General features: G+C 46.0%; 1 protein-coding gene across 3 annotated transcripts in view; it reads left to right on the forward strand.

Annotated features, from left to right (window-relative positions):
• Nucleotides 1-11,465: 11,465 nt before the first annotated feature.
• Nucleotides 11,466-17,058, forward strand: part of znf423 (zinc finger protein 423) — a 101,440-nt gene continuing 95,847 nt past the window's right edge. For 2 of the 3 annotated variants that reach the window (XM_023827308.2, XM_023827310.2), the window contains exon 1: nucleotides 11,466-12,576. In XM_023827308.2, the coding sequence (XP_023683076.1) occupies nucleotides 12,537-12,576 (40 nt within the window). In that variant the 5' untranslated portion in view covers nucleotides 11,466-12,536. The remainder of the gene's footprint in view (nucleotides 12,577-17,058) is intronic. The other variant, XM_023827311.2, reaches the window with a different exon arrangement.

Raw genomic sequence — 17,058 nt, forward strand, 5'->3', positions numbered from 1 at the left:
TTAAATACTAAATAAATAGGCTTAATAGGAGACGCATAGTCAGACAATTGGATTCAAAAATGCCGAGTGAAAAACTTGTTAGGAAAAATGTAACGACTTTGGTTTGCACTTTTAGCTAAGTTGAATAAAAGTTAGGTAATTTCAATGTAGATTCATGCTCGACGCTTTTGAAAACTGAACAACTGGAGTGATGTGTGGCGCTGTTGCTTAGCGCTGCCTGTCATTGCGTACAAAGTCACCAGTTCAAGTCCCCAAGGCAGCTAAATGTTTTTACTGTTAGTCCTTAATCCCAGTTGCTCCAAGAACTGACTTTCTTAAAAATAGGAAAATAGGAAATCCCCACAACACTCTTATTTGACTCCGGTCACCATTAGAGAATTCACTATATATTCCCCCTCCCCTTTGGCAGACACTCAGGTGTGCGGGGTCAGATTTAAAATGAAAGCCGACCGGACAGCGGACGATCCGGTCCTCGGGTTTATTCGGTGCGCTCCGCTCAGCGTGCTGTACTCCGTGGCGCCGATGGGGGCACTGTGCAAGTAACTCGCAGTAACGGGCAGTCCGTGCGTGCTCTCCGCTTCTGCTGCTGAATGTAACTTGTTAAAGTGGTTTGTGATCCTTAAGCGTTTTAGCGTGTATTAGACCAAACGCTATTTACCGGGTATTGGAGATGTTATCATTAAATAGTGACTTTAACTGCGCGTGGTTTAATGAAGGTTGTTTAGGAAACGGCGCAGTCTGACGGTGTGTCCGCACATCTAGCATGGCTTCGTGCCCCCGGCTCCGCTTCCCCCGTCGGTCTGCATGGCCGGCAGCCCGTATCCTCAGCTCACCCGACAGATCTCATGTCTTCAGAGATTTCCCGGGTTGCTGGTGGCGTGTCTCCTGCTCCGACCTCTGTCTAATTGAGAGTAACCAAGCGTGAGAGAAGACGAAGTGCATGTGTCATGCTGCTCGTTAACATGAATATGACTGCTGTGTCGGGGTTATGGTTTATGTAGCTATCCTGTTAACTGGTGGCAAGCGCGATCACGGGCCAGTGTTTACGTATTCTTGCAGATGTGTGGTGGTAGCAGATGGGTCAGTTTTGGAAAAGTGAAATAAAAATATAAGTATTCGGAACTGGCCATGCGTATACTTCAGGTTACTTAAAATTTATCCTCCTGAGACCCCACCCATTCATTTATGGCCATTTTAGTGGACATTTTGTTTTTGCATCTATCTTTTCACTGATGTAAGGAAACGTATTTATTCCTGCTGTACACTAAAGAGGACATGCTGCGAAATTAAAAATAAAAATAAATTAACTAAATTGTAAGATGTCATTTCCTCCAAAGACAAATAACCTAAAATTGAAGGACACTTTTTTCCTTGGGTCTCAGGAGGTCATAGTTGAAGAGCAATCTTTTTCATACCAGACTTAAATTTATATTGATAGGCTGCTGCATGACCATTACAACTGCACACGTTTGTCATATTTTACAAACGTGCTGGACAAGCCCTTTTCTTCATTACCATACGTCTTTATTTTATTTCGATTCAGTTTATTTTTATGTAGCATCTTTCACAACAGAGTTGCCCCACTTTACATAGGATTGTTGTGATTAGGGTTGCAAAGGGGGGGGGGGGAATTCCTGGTAAATTTCTGGAAACTTTCCAGAAACTTTCCAGGGGAAGTTAAGCAGGGGAATTTCGTTAGAAATAGCAAGGAAACAAGACTGTATGAACAATAGCATAGAAAATATGACTTATTAGAGGGGTGGGGAATCTGTTCCTTGGAGCGCTGATGTGGGAGTGAGTTTTTGGGATGACCGCTCAATCAGCCAATAACAAAACAGTGGTTCCAACTCCAGTCGTGGGGACCCACTGATATTGGCTGATTGAGAGGCCATTCCAAACACCCGCACAAACACCAGCCCTCCATGGAATAGGTTCCCCACCCCTGCCTTATAACTGCGTTTTGATGCGGATTCTTATCTTGGGGAGTTTTTACACACACTTTACACATTACTCACAAGCACTTGGTTACACAGTGATATCACTATTAGTGCTGTCGATAAGTCTCATTTGTTTCAGTTACATACTACAAGTTCCCTGTTATAAGCTGGGAAGGAGCAAAAATGTGGACTGTCCAAGGGTCCCTGAGGACTGGGCTAAGAAACTGTGCTGTAAAGGATGTTGCTGTTAACCTTTGAAATACATATTTAATTCAGATAATCTGAATGAGCAATCAAATAAATGACTCAGGTGAGTAGCACTGCCTTATGCTGTCGGTCCTCACTTTATGCAGCCAGCCTTATAGCCCATGGTGAGACCTTCATCTTAAGCCGTGATGTACATAGACTCACAATATGAGACTCTCCTCATATATAAAGTGTAAAATCCTCAGGTTTTGTTTTCCGCCAGATAACTCTTGGTTTGTTTTATATATATGGCGCTACACCACCGTTCCATTACCTTACGGCCGCCTGTGGGGGTAGTAAATGGTAACAACTGCTCCCCCCCCCATATTGATCGAAATGTTTGAAATATATGTCGTGGCAGCCAGTTGCGCTACAGCAGTACAGGTTTTTGTGGGTGAGTGGCTTTTCTTACTACAGAAGAAATATTTGCTTGGATGTTTGAAATGGTGGCAATGCCGATACTGTAAATAAGGATTCACTAATAATAATATCATTTTATAATCACAGAGCAGGGTAACATGCTAGATTACCTTAAAGGCCATAAAGATTTAACATAGGATGCATTTAGCTTGTTGATGAAAGTGAGTTTTCTTGGATTATGTGATTAAATTAATTTTTTAATTGCACAGGTGTATTGCACCTGTGTCAACTGTCTGCATTCCACTGCTTGAATTTACAAACCACTGTATTTAACACGTACTTTGCATTTACTTCTCTCTGTTGTGTATCTTGTAAGTTGTATTTATTCCCTGTTTGCGTTACACGCAAATTGTTAGTAGTCCATTGTCATGGTGTCCCCAACAGTAGTAAACCGTGCCAGTGAAAATTTCCAGCAGCCTTGGTGGTTTGGCAGTAAAAATTCTGATTCTTTAATTCTGCCAAATTAAATTCATAATTGGAGATGCCAAAGCCAAAGTAGTCTCAAGCACATTTTAAGGCCCCCACGGACTGACTGACCCTCATGAGGTGATTTGGTGCAAGCGCGTACTTTTGAAATGCGTGGCAGCTCTGTGACCTCTGACTGGGCTCCTCTCTTTGTGTCAGGACCAGTAACCAGCTCACTGATTCTTTCAATGAATGAAGCAGAATTGCTAGGGTGCGGCCTGCAGGGCCATTGCCCCCTGGTGGACATCATTTACCTGCGTGCGCAGTGGGGCCTGACCCGCGGTCTGAAGGATGTCCGCAATGATGGCTTTCCTTTATGTATTCTCACTCAGCAGACCAACACGACTCTGATCTCACCCATTCACCCCATCAGCCCTAGAGTCTCCAATAAATATACCAGTTTAGGGGAAAAGGATTAGAAAGAACATCCATTGACTTTTCGTTGACCCTGTTGACCTTGAGCAGGTGCTGCAGCTGAGATCCTGCGGCAGTGTGCAGGTAGTCCCCAGGTTAAGAATGTCCACCTTACAAACTGCCATGAAGCCTAATCCTGTCACAGTAAGAATATTTTAAATAATGGCACAACACATTAAGTTGATTACGCTTTTCCTACTGTCTGTTTTGGTGGGAGGTGGCCTGTTGTCTTATTTGTCTTATGAATAATATCACTTATTGATGCGAGCAGATATCATTCTTTATTCTGTCAGGTGGTAAAAATCAGAAATTTGTATTGTGACAGTTTCACAACCAAAAATAAATAAGTAAAATGAAACTTTCTTGTTAGAAATCCTCCATCTCAGGCCTTACATTTTGTACTAATTGTATACCAATGGCAGTAGTTGACAGAGTAAAATTTTTGTGATGTGCATAAATTCATAAATAAATTCTCCAGCTCAGCAATAAGAAATTTTGCACTGTTTTGTATGTTTGTTAACGCTGTAGCAGTTTTCCACTTCCAAATCGCTGACCTACGCTTTTTTTTTTACCATGTAAGAATGGGAGTGTACCATGAATGGGTAGTTCCATGGGATAGGGTTAGGTTTATGTTTTGGGTTAGGTTTAGGGATAGGATTAGGGTTAGGATTAGGGTTAGTAATGATAAGTGGTCAACACTGATCTGTGTACACCGTTACCATGGTGCCCAGGTACAGCAGTCTGCAGTCTTCAGAGTGTCTAAAATGCCATGTTGATCTCCAACACCCACGGTTCACTGGCACATGCTGAGGGAACAGGCCATGGAGTGTGTGGCGGCGGAGTTTAGGTCCTGTTAGGTGAGGGAGGAGAAGGAGGATGTGACGGTATGGCGGATGGCCTAACCCAGCGGTGGGGGTAGAAGCTCGCCCGTCCAGCGGGCACCTGCCACCTGCTCTCCTCATGGCCGAGGGGCCACGTCCTGCCGGCAGGCCCAGCTCCAAGGTGATGGCCCTGCCCTCGCCAAGGTCGCCATCTGTTACCGTGGTGATGATGATGATGATGATGGTGGTTACATGTCTGTCGCGGCTGTGGTGAGATCTGCTCTGTAATTACCAACAAGCAGGTGTGTGATGGCTAATCATGACGGTGTAAAAATATCTATTCATAGGGCTGCCTTATTGTGAATAAAGGAGAAGCTCGCTCAGTGAGAGGAACTCGGGTCTGCATTCAGTGCACGGTCACGTCCCCAATCACATCGGACACCCTCTGGGTGGGCATCAAGGGTGACTTCATTCTTGGAGGGCATGGGGTCCAGCTGCTTCTAGAAGAAATCTCAATTAGCGGCTGATTTGCACCTGAAATGCAGGGTGACTTCGGTGAAACAGACACCAGCCAAAACTGGGACCGCTGCTCTGGGAGGGGGCTTTACCTACAGGCCATCGAGGCCGGTGGGAAGGTCTGTGATGATGGCCTGGGGAGACCCCCACCCCTCCTGTCCACACCTTCCAGCCCCCCACCAAGAATAAGCCAGGGCCTGACAGCTCCCTGCTGGCCTTCCGGATCATTCTGACTCCGCTTTGATGTTTGCTTTCATTTAAGCTGGAGCCTGTTTATTAGATTAAGAAATATTTTCTTTGTAATTCCTTTAAAATCGCGTGTGCTGGAAGCATGGGCAGTGAAGGCATGTAATCTGTTCATTAAAACCAGCAGTCGTCACCCTCACGTCTGTGTTTGTGATGGAGGTTGTGTTGTGGTTTAGGCTGGTTTTCTAAATCCGAGCCGCTGCCTCTCCTGTCTGTGTGTGGGGGCGTCACGGACCCCCGTGTGGCCCACCCACCTGCCTTCACAGCTTGGCTCTGCCACGCCACCCCTTCTGAGCTCACAGACCGCATCGCACCCCCACCCTCTGAAGAACCCACAGAACAAGGCCCACCCTGAGCGACGTCCCCACACCGGCTGGGAGTGCGACAATTTATGACCATACTATCAAATGTCAACATTTTTAATGACATGATACTTTATTTTTCATTTCCATGGGTACATAGGAATTCTTTAGTTGTCACATACATCTTCATGCTGTGCTTTGAAATATATACCTTGGGTTAGAACGCAGGGTCATCCATTTACCTTTTTCAGGGTCACGGGCCTTGCTAAAGGGCCCAGTGGTGATGTAACTATTTTGCCAACCATGGGATTTGAACCAGCAACCTTCCGATCACAAGCACAAAGGCCTAAGCAGAAGGAGTGAGATGCTTGTGAAGCTTCTTCAACGTCACAATGAGGGTGATGCTTGTGATGCTCTGTTCCCATGCAGTTGGTTCTGTGAGAGGGAGCCTCTTGTGGCTGGGAGTGGAAGGCCATTCAGCAGGGCACAGTGATCCACGTGCGGCTCCAGTGTGCATTTCAGCTGGACATGTCGTGGCGTCGGTGAATGGGTGAGCTGTGCTTCTCACTGGATGTCACTGTCGGACAAGTGCCAGGCTGTACATATGGAGAACTGTCATTACTGCCCCAAAAACACTTCCGATTCAATGTCTCATGTCACATGTAAATATTTTTTCTCAAAAACAAAGGATATTTTTTACTCCTTTTGCCAAACTATGCCTGGTCACTATTTCTTTCAAAAATCATCAAAATCTGCACTGAAATTAAATTCAACATTTCAATAGTTTTCATAATATTGGTCCATTTCAGCCTCAATTTAAAAAGAAAAAAAAAACCTACAAACACCACTAAACTAGGTGCAAAACCAGTAGTGAAATCCCACAATCAACGGCATGGAAATGAAAGTGAGGCCCCCAGTCATCAAGCCAGGCGGTTCGCCTTAGCCGTATCTCAGAAACATTTTAATGTTTTTATTTGGTATCAGAATAAAACATTCTGATTCATTATATCTAACCTGGGCCAATTTTCAATCTTTATCTGCTGGGATTATTTTGTTTTCTTTAGCTGTCCTCTTGTACTGCTAGTAAAATGCACATTAAAATGCTATTAAACTTCTTATTACTGTACAGTGTGCACCTTGTTTGCTTTGGCACATGATTAGAGGTCTATGTCCTTCAGTTCCCACTTAAGGAATGTCAGTATGCGGTGGGAGGTCTTTGCTAGGCACCTGGACTATGTTAATGAGCTGTAGGTTGCTATTTTGCTGCCTCTGGTGTTTCGCTAGAATTAGCTGCTTTGCCTCGCTGGCACATCCGCTGCTCACGCCCAGGACCGGACAGAGGAAACAACCTTTGGATTGAGACCTCAAGTCAAAATAAAGCCAAGAGCTGAATATGGGTGCTGTTGCAAAGCTTGACCACCAGATGACAGTATAGATCTTCAAGTAATTTTTGTAACAGTATCATTTAAAATTAAACCTAAACTCCTGCTCCTATTAATCCGAAGAAAAACACAAGTTTATCTTTAAAAAGTCACTCTTGCAATTAATGCTAATGAAATTCATCAGAAATAATTTGATAATATGATTTTCTTGCATTTGAATCAGTTCTGTTGAACTGCTGAATCAATGTTTTTTGAATCCTGTTGCCTATATATTGTGAATTTGACATGAACGTCTATGATATTGTCTTTCAGTCTTTCAGAATATAACTTGAAAGACAAACTTCTGAAATTCAATTTAAGTATACCATTGTAATCTCTACTCTTCATAGTAAAACTGAGAAAATATCTCCCAATAAAGTAAAACAAAAAGATTATGAACAACAGACAAATTTATTAGGAATTGTGAGGGTGTGGGGTTCCGTGTGGGTCTGCGCAGGGTGGAGTGAGGGTGTGGGGTTCCGTGTGGGTCTGCGCAGGGTGGAGTGAGGGTATCAGGCTGGCACTCTGGTCATGGAGTCCGTGGGGACAGGGATGGGGGGGTGGGGGTGCTCAGGGCAGGTGTCTGTGTAGTCGGGTGTGAGCAGCCGCGGGGGGCAAACGCTTGTCTTCCAGCTGTTTATCTCCTCGGCTCCTGATCACAGACTCTGGTCTGCAGCTGTGAAGAATTCATCAAGCCTCAGAGTAATGAAGGGTAGTTTCCGCTTCATTTCCCCAGCTGTGAAGTGTTGATTTGAGCTTTTGTAGTGGAAGGGGAAAAAAACAACAACTGCACAAAAACAGACACATTCAGAGCCGAAGCAGACACCCCAATGCGTACACACACAGATGGATGGATGTGTGGATGGATGGATGGATGGATGGATCGCTCACCATATCTCTGTCTCTTCTAGAAGCCCAGCTTTGGAAAATAACCTTTTGTGCGCAGCATACATATCAGCACGACCTCGCGACTCTGAATGCCCCCTCTGTTCATTAACAGGTGCCCCCCTACAGTACATGCAGACGCTCCTTTGTCCCACCCAGGCCTTCCGCAATGAAGTGAGAGATATCTTCATTAGAATCCTCCACCTCTGGCCCCCTATCGATTCTCGTTCACTGACAAATTGCGACTGTAGCAGCTGAACGTGCTGAACGAGGGCCCCCGTTCCAGGAAGGTGTTATCACAACAATTAACACGCGAGGATGGCGGTATGAGGAGGATGGGTTAGGGGCGAAGTGCGGCTTTGTGTTTGTGCGGCGACACGCTCAGCGCGGGCGGTGATGTCTACGCGAGGGCGTGGTGGGCATTCCGGCGGGTGATGTGCAGAGGTGCATCATGGGAAACGGATGCACGTGTTGGAGTTTGCAGTAGTGCGTGTCCTGGTTCCTGTGCACGCGTGCCATACCCTCCCAGTGCGCTCAGCTGGCGTAGTACTCGTGACCATGTGGATAAAAATGAAAGTGAAACACTAGTGAATGTGAGGAAACCCTCGCTGTCTCCTGAGGGTGGGGAGAGGTACACACCCATCTGCTTTTGGGGGAAGATAGAACAGCACCTCCTTGAGTTTGTTTGTTTACTCGCTCCTGTGCTGCCGTTCTCCTCCTCCACCATCCCTTAGCATTGTCGCTCACTCATCCCCCCCAACCCCCGGTCTCCCCACCACCCCCCACCCCCATCCTCATGCAGTGCTGCTTCTGGCCGACCCGGACATTCCTGCGCGCGTCGCCTGCATCTGTCTGAGTTGCGGAAAAGCCTCCCGACACACAATGAGTTTTAATTAGGTTAAGTTTGTCCGCCACAGATAACATTCCTCTTTCTGTGGAGAATAAAACAAATTGCTGGCACTAATGGCACTATTTAATGTAACTCTTTTTTTTTATTATGGATGGAGGAAATTAGGAGACGTTCCCTGCAGAGAGTTAATGCGGTGGGAGTCGGCGCATTGTTGCGGTTCATCAGAAAGCGTTGCGGTTGCGGCGGCTTCGCTCCTTTTCCTGCGGCCGCGTTTCCTTCTCGTGCCTTTGCTCCCCCTCACCACAGCAGAAAGAGGAGTGCGCTTGCTCCTGAGATTATAAAGGGGGCCAAAGATCCCCACACGACGTCCTGGATGCCGGGAGTGTCCAGGCGGCCGACCGCTTCTCTGCCAGACGGGGGCCGGCGCTGGGTTTCGGTGCATCTGCTGCAGTGGCATGTGCATTTGGTATGATAGCACTTCAGGAAACAGACCCAACTGAAGGGATGTGAGTTCAAATCCCACAGGAGCTTAATGTGTCACTCCAAGCTACTTAAACCGGTTGGTTACCCCAAAAGATCCAGCTGTATAAATAGGTCAGAATCAGGACCGGTTCCGAATGAACGTTCTAAATGTGTGAAAGGTCACCATGCATGTAAACTTCCTGTTGCCCACTCTCTTTGTGATATCACTGTATAAACAAAAAGCAATGCACCGACAGTGTACACCCAAACAGAATATGAAAACAATTTGGCTGCATATCAAGAAAGAGGAATTCGCATGTGCATTTTTTTTAATGTATATGTGTGTTTATTCACTCAAGTGGGACTTAAGGCCAAACAGATCCACAAGTTTCCTCTTTCCACACATTATGCACACACATTGTTAACGAGACGGGGGAAAAAAAACAGTGTCAGCTTTGCAGTATTTAAATCAGTTATGTCTAATTATTTCCTATAAAAATAGCTTATCTAGGGCAAAACCAATGAGATGTAACATCGTCTGTGGAGGGGGGACCTTGTGGACCTGGCAAGAGTTCAGCTAAACAGAACAGAACACAGAGACTCTGCTGCAGGCAACATAAATTTAACATGAACTTGCCTGCTTTGTCACAGCGTAATGCGGGGAGTGTGTAAGGAGGCGTTCAGGAACCGTGTGCGCCATTGCCTCAGATAATCGGACTTAAACATGTTAAAGATGTGTGTGACAAAGGGGCAAACGTGGAAATCGCGACGTTTAGAGAGCGCCGGCGTTCTTTGTTTCCGAACGGGCGTCCGTATTCTCCCCCAGACAGTCTATGTGTCGCTCCTTAATTTCGATGGGTTGGATTCACCACGGGAATTTACCGCCATTCGGCTCCTTTGCCCCCCCCCACCCCCGAACGCGAGTGCCCCATTTTGTTCCGGCAAAGCTCTCGCCTGGGTCGCGAATCAGCCCTTTCAGCCGCAGACCGGCTAGTCACAGCACATGTCTGCCCTTAAGACAAGATGCCCACCGCACAAGCAGCTTGGACATTTTCGAGGGAATAACAAGAGACCACTTGAATTTCACCCACACGTTAGGTAGCCAGGCCTAGGCCCGACAAAAGCAAAAGCGCACAAAAATGACAGAGGGTGTAATTGCTTGCTATGTGATTTAACAATGCAACTTTTTAAGCTATTCAAATCTCGTCTGTCCTTGACCCTTGATGAGGTTGTAATGTGGGTTATTTACCCCTTTTATCTATCTGAGAAAGGGGGCTACCATTGAGAGCTTTCGCTTCTGCATGCCAGCAGCTTCTCTCTGGGGCGCCAGAAGAAGCGCTTTAAAAGGTCTCCAGGCGCGCGGTCATTTCAGGCCCGGAGTTCAGACGAGCCAAGAGGGGCCCCCTCGCCAGCGGGGAGTCCATTTTAAAGGCCGCTCTGTCTCTCCACGGGGGGGCGAAGCTCAATCTGCGGGACACCCCGCCGATCCCATCAGCACGGGGAGCCCACCAAGTTATCCATGACAACGGCCGGCCAGAACAAAGCCGGCGTGTCCTATAGAGCGTCCGCATTGTGCGGGGGAGACGTTTCCCCTTTTTCCGCGCCGGGCTGGTGCTTAACAAACGGACATGTGTAACGTACACGTACACGGGTGTTTTTTAGAGGTAATTTGCGGATGGATAAAAGACGATCCATCGGTTAAAAAAGAAAACGACTTCGTGATTCAGTAGACAGATCACCACACATAAAACAAGAGCAGGTAAAATATATATATACTATTTGGTTACATTTTACATGATAAACACTCTATTGAACTGACGTGCGGGCAGCAAAATGCGTTTGGATAAAATGCAAGCGTGTACTGTTACATTTTAAGTTATAAAAATGTCAAACTTTATCAGTAATCCCCAAGCCTCAAATGCAGGGCGTATTGCCCCCGAGAGCAGCGAGCAGAGCAGCGAAAAAATACAGGCGCACTTCTGCTGTATTTCACCGGGAATATAGACTGCGCTTCCCTCACATGCACTGGGAACGCCGCTTGGCTCTCCGGTGAACCAAAAGCCTGCACTGAAATTGTGCAAATAAAGGTATAATCCTCCGGCTAGACTGGAACCGCAATCTGCATAACAAATGGGGTTTTTTTCTCAACCGCATGCGTAACTTTATTTAAAATTATTTCTTAATGTGATAAGCTTAAACACTGAAGTAAATCACTTTTAAATAATTTCAGTAATTACTATGCACATAAACATCCGTAAGAGGGAAATAATAGCAAACGGAATGTACTGAGAACAAAAAAATCTCCTCCTTAAATATACAATTTTATAAAATTGTGTCAGTTTGCTTTCGTCCCTCCTAGTGTGAGAACAAGGCGAATAGTGACAGAGCAGTGAGCGAGTGGGGAAAGTAAGTAGGGAAGGAGCGAAAGGCGAATCCAGTCCGTCTTTTTATCCCGCTCGCCGCCGAGTTCCTCGAAGCTCCGTGTTTTGGCCCCGATCTGCGCTCCAAGTTAAGCTGTAGTTTCCATGGCTGACCATGGTTTGGTGCTGTTGGCTCTCTCTGTCTGCTCAACCCAGGCTGTGCGGAGCTCCCTGCGGGATCACAGCGCTCCCCCGCCGGGACCCTACTCTCACATCCTCCTGCTGGGACTCGGCTACATTTCCAGCCAAGCCTGGCTTTATTATGTGTGTCTGCACTGCAGCCGCGCCAGCAGTCGGATCGGGAGGCGGAGGGAAGACCAGAGTCAGGACAAAGAAAAAGGGAGAGAGAGGCTAGCGACCGCAAACATTTCTGTTTTTGAGGAATTTAAAATAAAGCGGAGAAAAAAATCCTAAATACAATCCCCGCGGGTGAGAATGCTGGCTGAGACAGCGATGTCCATATCGCAGCCTGTAAAATAACGGAGGTGCGAGATGGCTCGATGCAAGTAGGACCAGGGCAAAAATATATATCGCAGTATTTACTATAACTGCACCGCGGAGCAGGCACGACGGGCGACGACAGGAGGAGAGAGAGAGAAAACAACGCCAAGCTCCTTTAATCAAAATTATATAATTGCTCAATTAAGGTAATCAGATCACCGAGACGCGCTGGCACCTTTTCCCACGGACAATCAGGTGTTACGGTACCGCTGTAAAATTCTGGCCCCCGCGACGCAACTTGCAAGTCGGACTGCGCGCACCGGTTTGAAGCCGCTGCACCGCAAGCGAGCGCTTTCTGCGCCGAACAAAAGGACCGCCGGGCGGCCGGCTAAGCAATCGCCAAGTTATCCGGACAGATCTACAGGTTGAGCCGAAGAAGTTGCACTTAGAGAGGAAAGGGGGAGCAGATCCAGGAATAAAGCTTTCTGTCTTTGTTTTAAACTGGCTTCCGCTTTATTTCCAGTGCTGCCACACTCCTCCAGCTACTAGAGACTGAAGTTGCCGCATTGCAACAGGCAAAGAAGTAGAGGGGGAAAAAGATCAAGTCAATCAACCCCTCTATATGTTTGTATACTGGTAAAGGCAATAGATCGGCGAAGAGGAAAAAAAAGATACCGCATTAAGACGGAGATGTCTAGGAGAAAACAGGCCAAACCGCGCTCCGTTAAAGGTAAGTATTTCTGTAATGAAGAGAAGGGGGAAAAGATGGACTGCAGCATGACCAATAAGATTTCATGGCTAAATTTGGCGGGTACTGTGAAATTCAAAGATTTAATATCTTCTGTCTGTGTTGTACTTTTTGTTTGGGCACTTCCCCCAGCTTTGTGGGTGGTGAGAAGTTCAAAAGTAGTGTGAAGCGCAAGCCCTGCTTTTTATTTTACAAACTGATCGCTCTCGGGATATTATAATTGTTGTATGGCGAAAACGGTAACTATTATATGATGTAGTATTTCTAAACTTCTGGTTTGATAAAAATCGACACAATGTGGATTTTTTTTTGGAAAGGAGTTTTAATAAGAGCTGTAACTTTTTATTATTAATTGTGTGTCTTTACGTGACTGTATATGTGTGACACTTTTAACGTGGCAATGATTTAATATTAGTTTACCGGTTTGTGGTATTAAGACTTTTTCCTTAGGCGTATAACTGTCGGTTAACACTCAGAATATCCATAAGTCAAACTGGGCGGCACTGGGAACTGGTGTGTGGATATTTAAATGTTTTGCAGTAATTGATTACTGTTTTGTAAAGTGTCGTTTTTTTTGTAGACGTAAGTGTTTACATCATAGCGCGAAGAAAGCCAAATGGCACTGGGCTTTGGAGATCATGGCTGTCAGATGCTCTTTATCACGCAGTCGAAGTAGCGGGTCGTGCCGGACACACGTCCCTTTCGCACGCGCTTCTCTATCGCCGTCTCACCCGAATCGTACAAGGAGGTCAAACAATGGTGGGTGAGAAGCCCTGGACGTGATTTGATTGTCTAACCGCCCCCTAAGCCCCCACTGCAACCCAGTGCTATGGCCCCCCAAGTCCCACTCGTAGGATGCACGCAATGGCATACGTTTCTGTTAGGCGAAAGGGACATTTGGCACCTTCGCCTCCGCCAAAAGCAGATGGGCGTTAGGCAGCCATGTGCTCCAGTATTTAGAGACTCCAGTAACGACCCCGTTTTTTGTTCTGATTTGCACCAGGCTTATGAAACTGTATTGGAGGGTCATGTGTACAGTATACATTGCAATGCATTCACTCCAGTTTTTTAAGTTTGGATAAACACCCCTTTTACAGAAGGTGTTATTGCTGAATGCAAACGCAGCTTAAGGCGTTCACGTTTATGAAAAAGGTGCCGGTGTTTAAATGAGTTGAGTTTGTATCGCTTACACACCGTAGCGGTTCGGTGTCACCATCTTCGCGGACACGTACTACAATTATTATTGTTTTTTTTTGTTTTTTTTTTTTAACAAGCCTTACCAGTAATGTCCTCCTTCTGTCATTCATATTCAATGCAAGCAAGACAGCTATCACTAATTGGCAAAACGTCAGAAACGTTTGTGTGAGAATTGGGAGCGAATTGGTCAAAGGAATGAAGCAATGAAGCCCCCCCCCCCCCCCCCCCCCAAAAAAAAAAAACCTCCCAAGCACCGCTGTCCTTTCCTTCCTGGTGAAATTGACCTGTAAGTCAGGGCTGACGGCTCTGCCGGAAATAAAGGTGCTGAATGCGGTGTGTGACAGAGACGCGCTCCGCCGCCACTATCTCTGCCCGACACCTTTCTGACGCGCTCGGAAATTACGGCCGAGCAGCCGGGCGCCTGGCGCACCGGGGACAGCGTCTGTCTTTACACTCCAGCTATTTCAGCCCGCTAACTGAATACAAAAGTGTCCCCCAGTTCATATTATCACCCGGCACATTCGCCTTTTAAAATTCTTCTCCTTTTTTATTTTAATTTAGGAAAGCCAGCTCCTCACAATGAGCGTTTGGGAATAAAAAATAATTAGGCTTAAAGCGTTTGCAGTATTAATTTAATTTCGAGTTGTTGAAGGGGTATGTGACGATACGGTCATTTGCAAAACACCGGTCAGGAGCGATTATGAAAATATTTAGCCTCCCAATTAATGTTTTTTGTGTGTTTGTAATGGCGTTTGGAAAGGGGGCAGGGGTGTTGCTGCTTCATACCCCCCCCCCCCGTGTTTAATGCGAGGGTGCTGGTTATTAGGACTTAATTGCGGGAAATTAATGCAGGCGGTACGCGAATGGAAGGAGTGCAGGGTTTATAGTCGGTCAAACAGATCTGGACCTTTTAACTTGACAGCAGCATTGGTGGGGGGGAAAAAACTTGAGGCTGGTTGAGTGAATCTAATGATATCAGTTGCACTTCACCTCGCTCTCGCCGCCTCATTCCCCACTAAATTGTACTGCTGTTTATAATTATATCGCTCTGGCTTTTTTTTTTAATCCCTGATAGTTGAGCTGATGGGACAAATTACTCCTGCATCTAAAATTCCAGCATGGCAAGAAAACACGGCTTTTTAATATTATCGCGTAGACTAGTCAACTAAACAGATTCTGTCATTGTTGCAATTCGATTTTTTAAAATATGTAAACAATTAGCGTGGAAATTGGGCCATCCTTTCATTTTGTGCCCGATAAAGGGTATAGTATGGCCTTTCTGTACCCTTGCGTTTTCCCCTCGATATCTTCCTGTCAACATGATCGATTTGACACTGATTTATTTATTAATTTATTTTTTTTGAGGTTGAAAACAAATGTGTGGCCCCTGCTGTACATCCTGTTTGGAATTTTTATTTTCCTATCTAGCACATTTCTGAGTATTTTTTCCCCCCATATCACCTGTTTTCTGTATTTGCATGATATTTTTTTATGGTCTCCTCATATACACATTCCCGGGCAGTAATAAAGCGGCAGGTCCTGTACAGGAAACCGGAATATTCTCCCACAGATGCACTGCTCCCCAAGCGGCACATATGGCGCAAATGTCAGGGTGCTGTTCTTTAGACCTTGCGTCGGGTAAAGCAGTTTTGGGGCCGCCAGCCTCGGTAAATGGGGCCTTGGTGAGGACCTGGAGGCGTCCGAGGGGCTGCCCTAATACACGTGTGCATCCGTAAATATCTGGAGAGACCCGGGGGAGTGGGGATGATTGCGGGGGGTGTGTGTGATGTCCGCTGGAGGGGGCAGCAAAAGGAGGAGGAGCAGGGTTAGCTAGCCATAGGTAAAACCTAGCTGACCCAGTAAATCTCTGTTTAGCGTGTGCTTAGGATTCTGGTCCATCTGCTGTTCCAAATGACCATGTTGACAGGGACTGGCCATGTGACCTTTGTGGGTCCCGCTTGTGCACAAATGTTTGCAGTACAGTTAGAGAAAAGTTGCTGTTGAGGCCGTGTCCAACATGGCCGCCTCTGCGCTCATTTGGACGCTCTTCAAACGCGGCACCGGAACACGTTATGCAGCTCGTGCTGTCGTCCGGTCCGGCGCGGTTTCGTGCGGCTGTCCTGCGTGGGTCTCTGGGGCTCGGGTGGTGGGGAGGGGCGGGGAGTGCGGCCTTACCCCGCAAACCCCCCCCCCCCCCACTCTGCCCCCACCGTCTGTTTTTGCCATTAAATGGCCCTTTTATGTGGTGGAGACCTTGGCAAGGCTACGGACGTTTTATTGGTCAATGGTCTGTTATAAAGGAGTAAGTGGATTACCACAGACTCGCTGAGCTGTGATAACGGGTTAGAGGGAGGCTCAAATCCTTTTTTCCCAAAGCTTTTCTAATGTGGAAGGTTTTTTTTTTTTTTATCGTTATCCCCAGAACTTATTCTGGGCCAACAGCAAATAATAAATGCCAATATTTATGATAAATATTACTAGGCCTACCTCACTTTTTAGAGCAAATAATCCTGCTTTTCTAATTAAACTTGACCAGAGATGAGTGGTTTAGTTTGGACCTGAACGACTTCACAGAATTCTTGTCTAGTTACCCTTATTTTTTATTATTTTTTTAAATTTGTATTATTTACTGTAATATTTCAAAATGTAACAATTTTTAGTTTTTCTTTACTGGGAGCTCTAATACAAATGTATTTTTCTTTTCTTTTTTTTTTTTTTTTTTTTCATTTTACAAATTTCTGTTTTTGAAGTGTGCAGTTGTGCCCGACAGCTTGTGTCTGAGACGGGCAGGTCTGTGCTGACGGTGGATTCACCCCACGCTCCCTTCAAACGGCAGGTGCTCTTGAATGTTGCTGCCTGGCCAGCAGTCCACTGTTCTCTGATCAGTTTGTGTTGTCTTTCAGACGTAGGTGTATGCTTGCATTTGTGACACTATATATTTTTCTTCCTCTGTGTGTGTGTGTTTGCTGTTTTTTGACTTTGGTACATTTCTACAATATTTGGGTATTTTTTATACCACCGGATATGTCTTCACTGTCCACACAGCATCAGAAATTCTGTTAAACCATTGAGCATTTTGACATTAAATTATTGAAATTGGTTATTGGGAGACCTGCCATTCCGGTAGCCTGGTTCACTTCTTCTTTTTTTTTTTGTGTGTAGCCACAAATGGGGCCAGCGAGGATGAATCACTCCCCCTTAGCCATTCCTCATCTCTGCTGCCCGTTAGCTCTGTGCATTACTGCACTCTGCTGCCCCTGCTGGCCT

The sequence above is a fragment of the Paramormyrops kingsleyae genome, chromosome 13 (assembly GCF_048594095.1).
Source record: "Paramormyrops kingsleyae isolate MSU_618 chromosome 13, PKINGS_0.4, whole genome shotgun sequence".
Classification (NCBI taxonomy): Eukaryota; Metazoa; Chordata; class Actinopteri; order Osteoglossiformes; family Mormyridae; genus Paramormyrops; species Paramormyrops kingsleyae.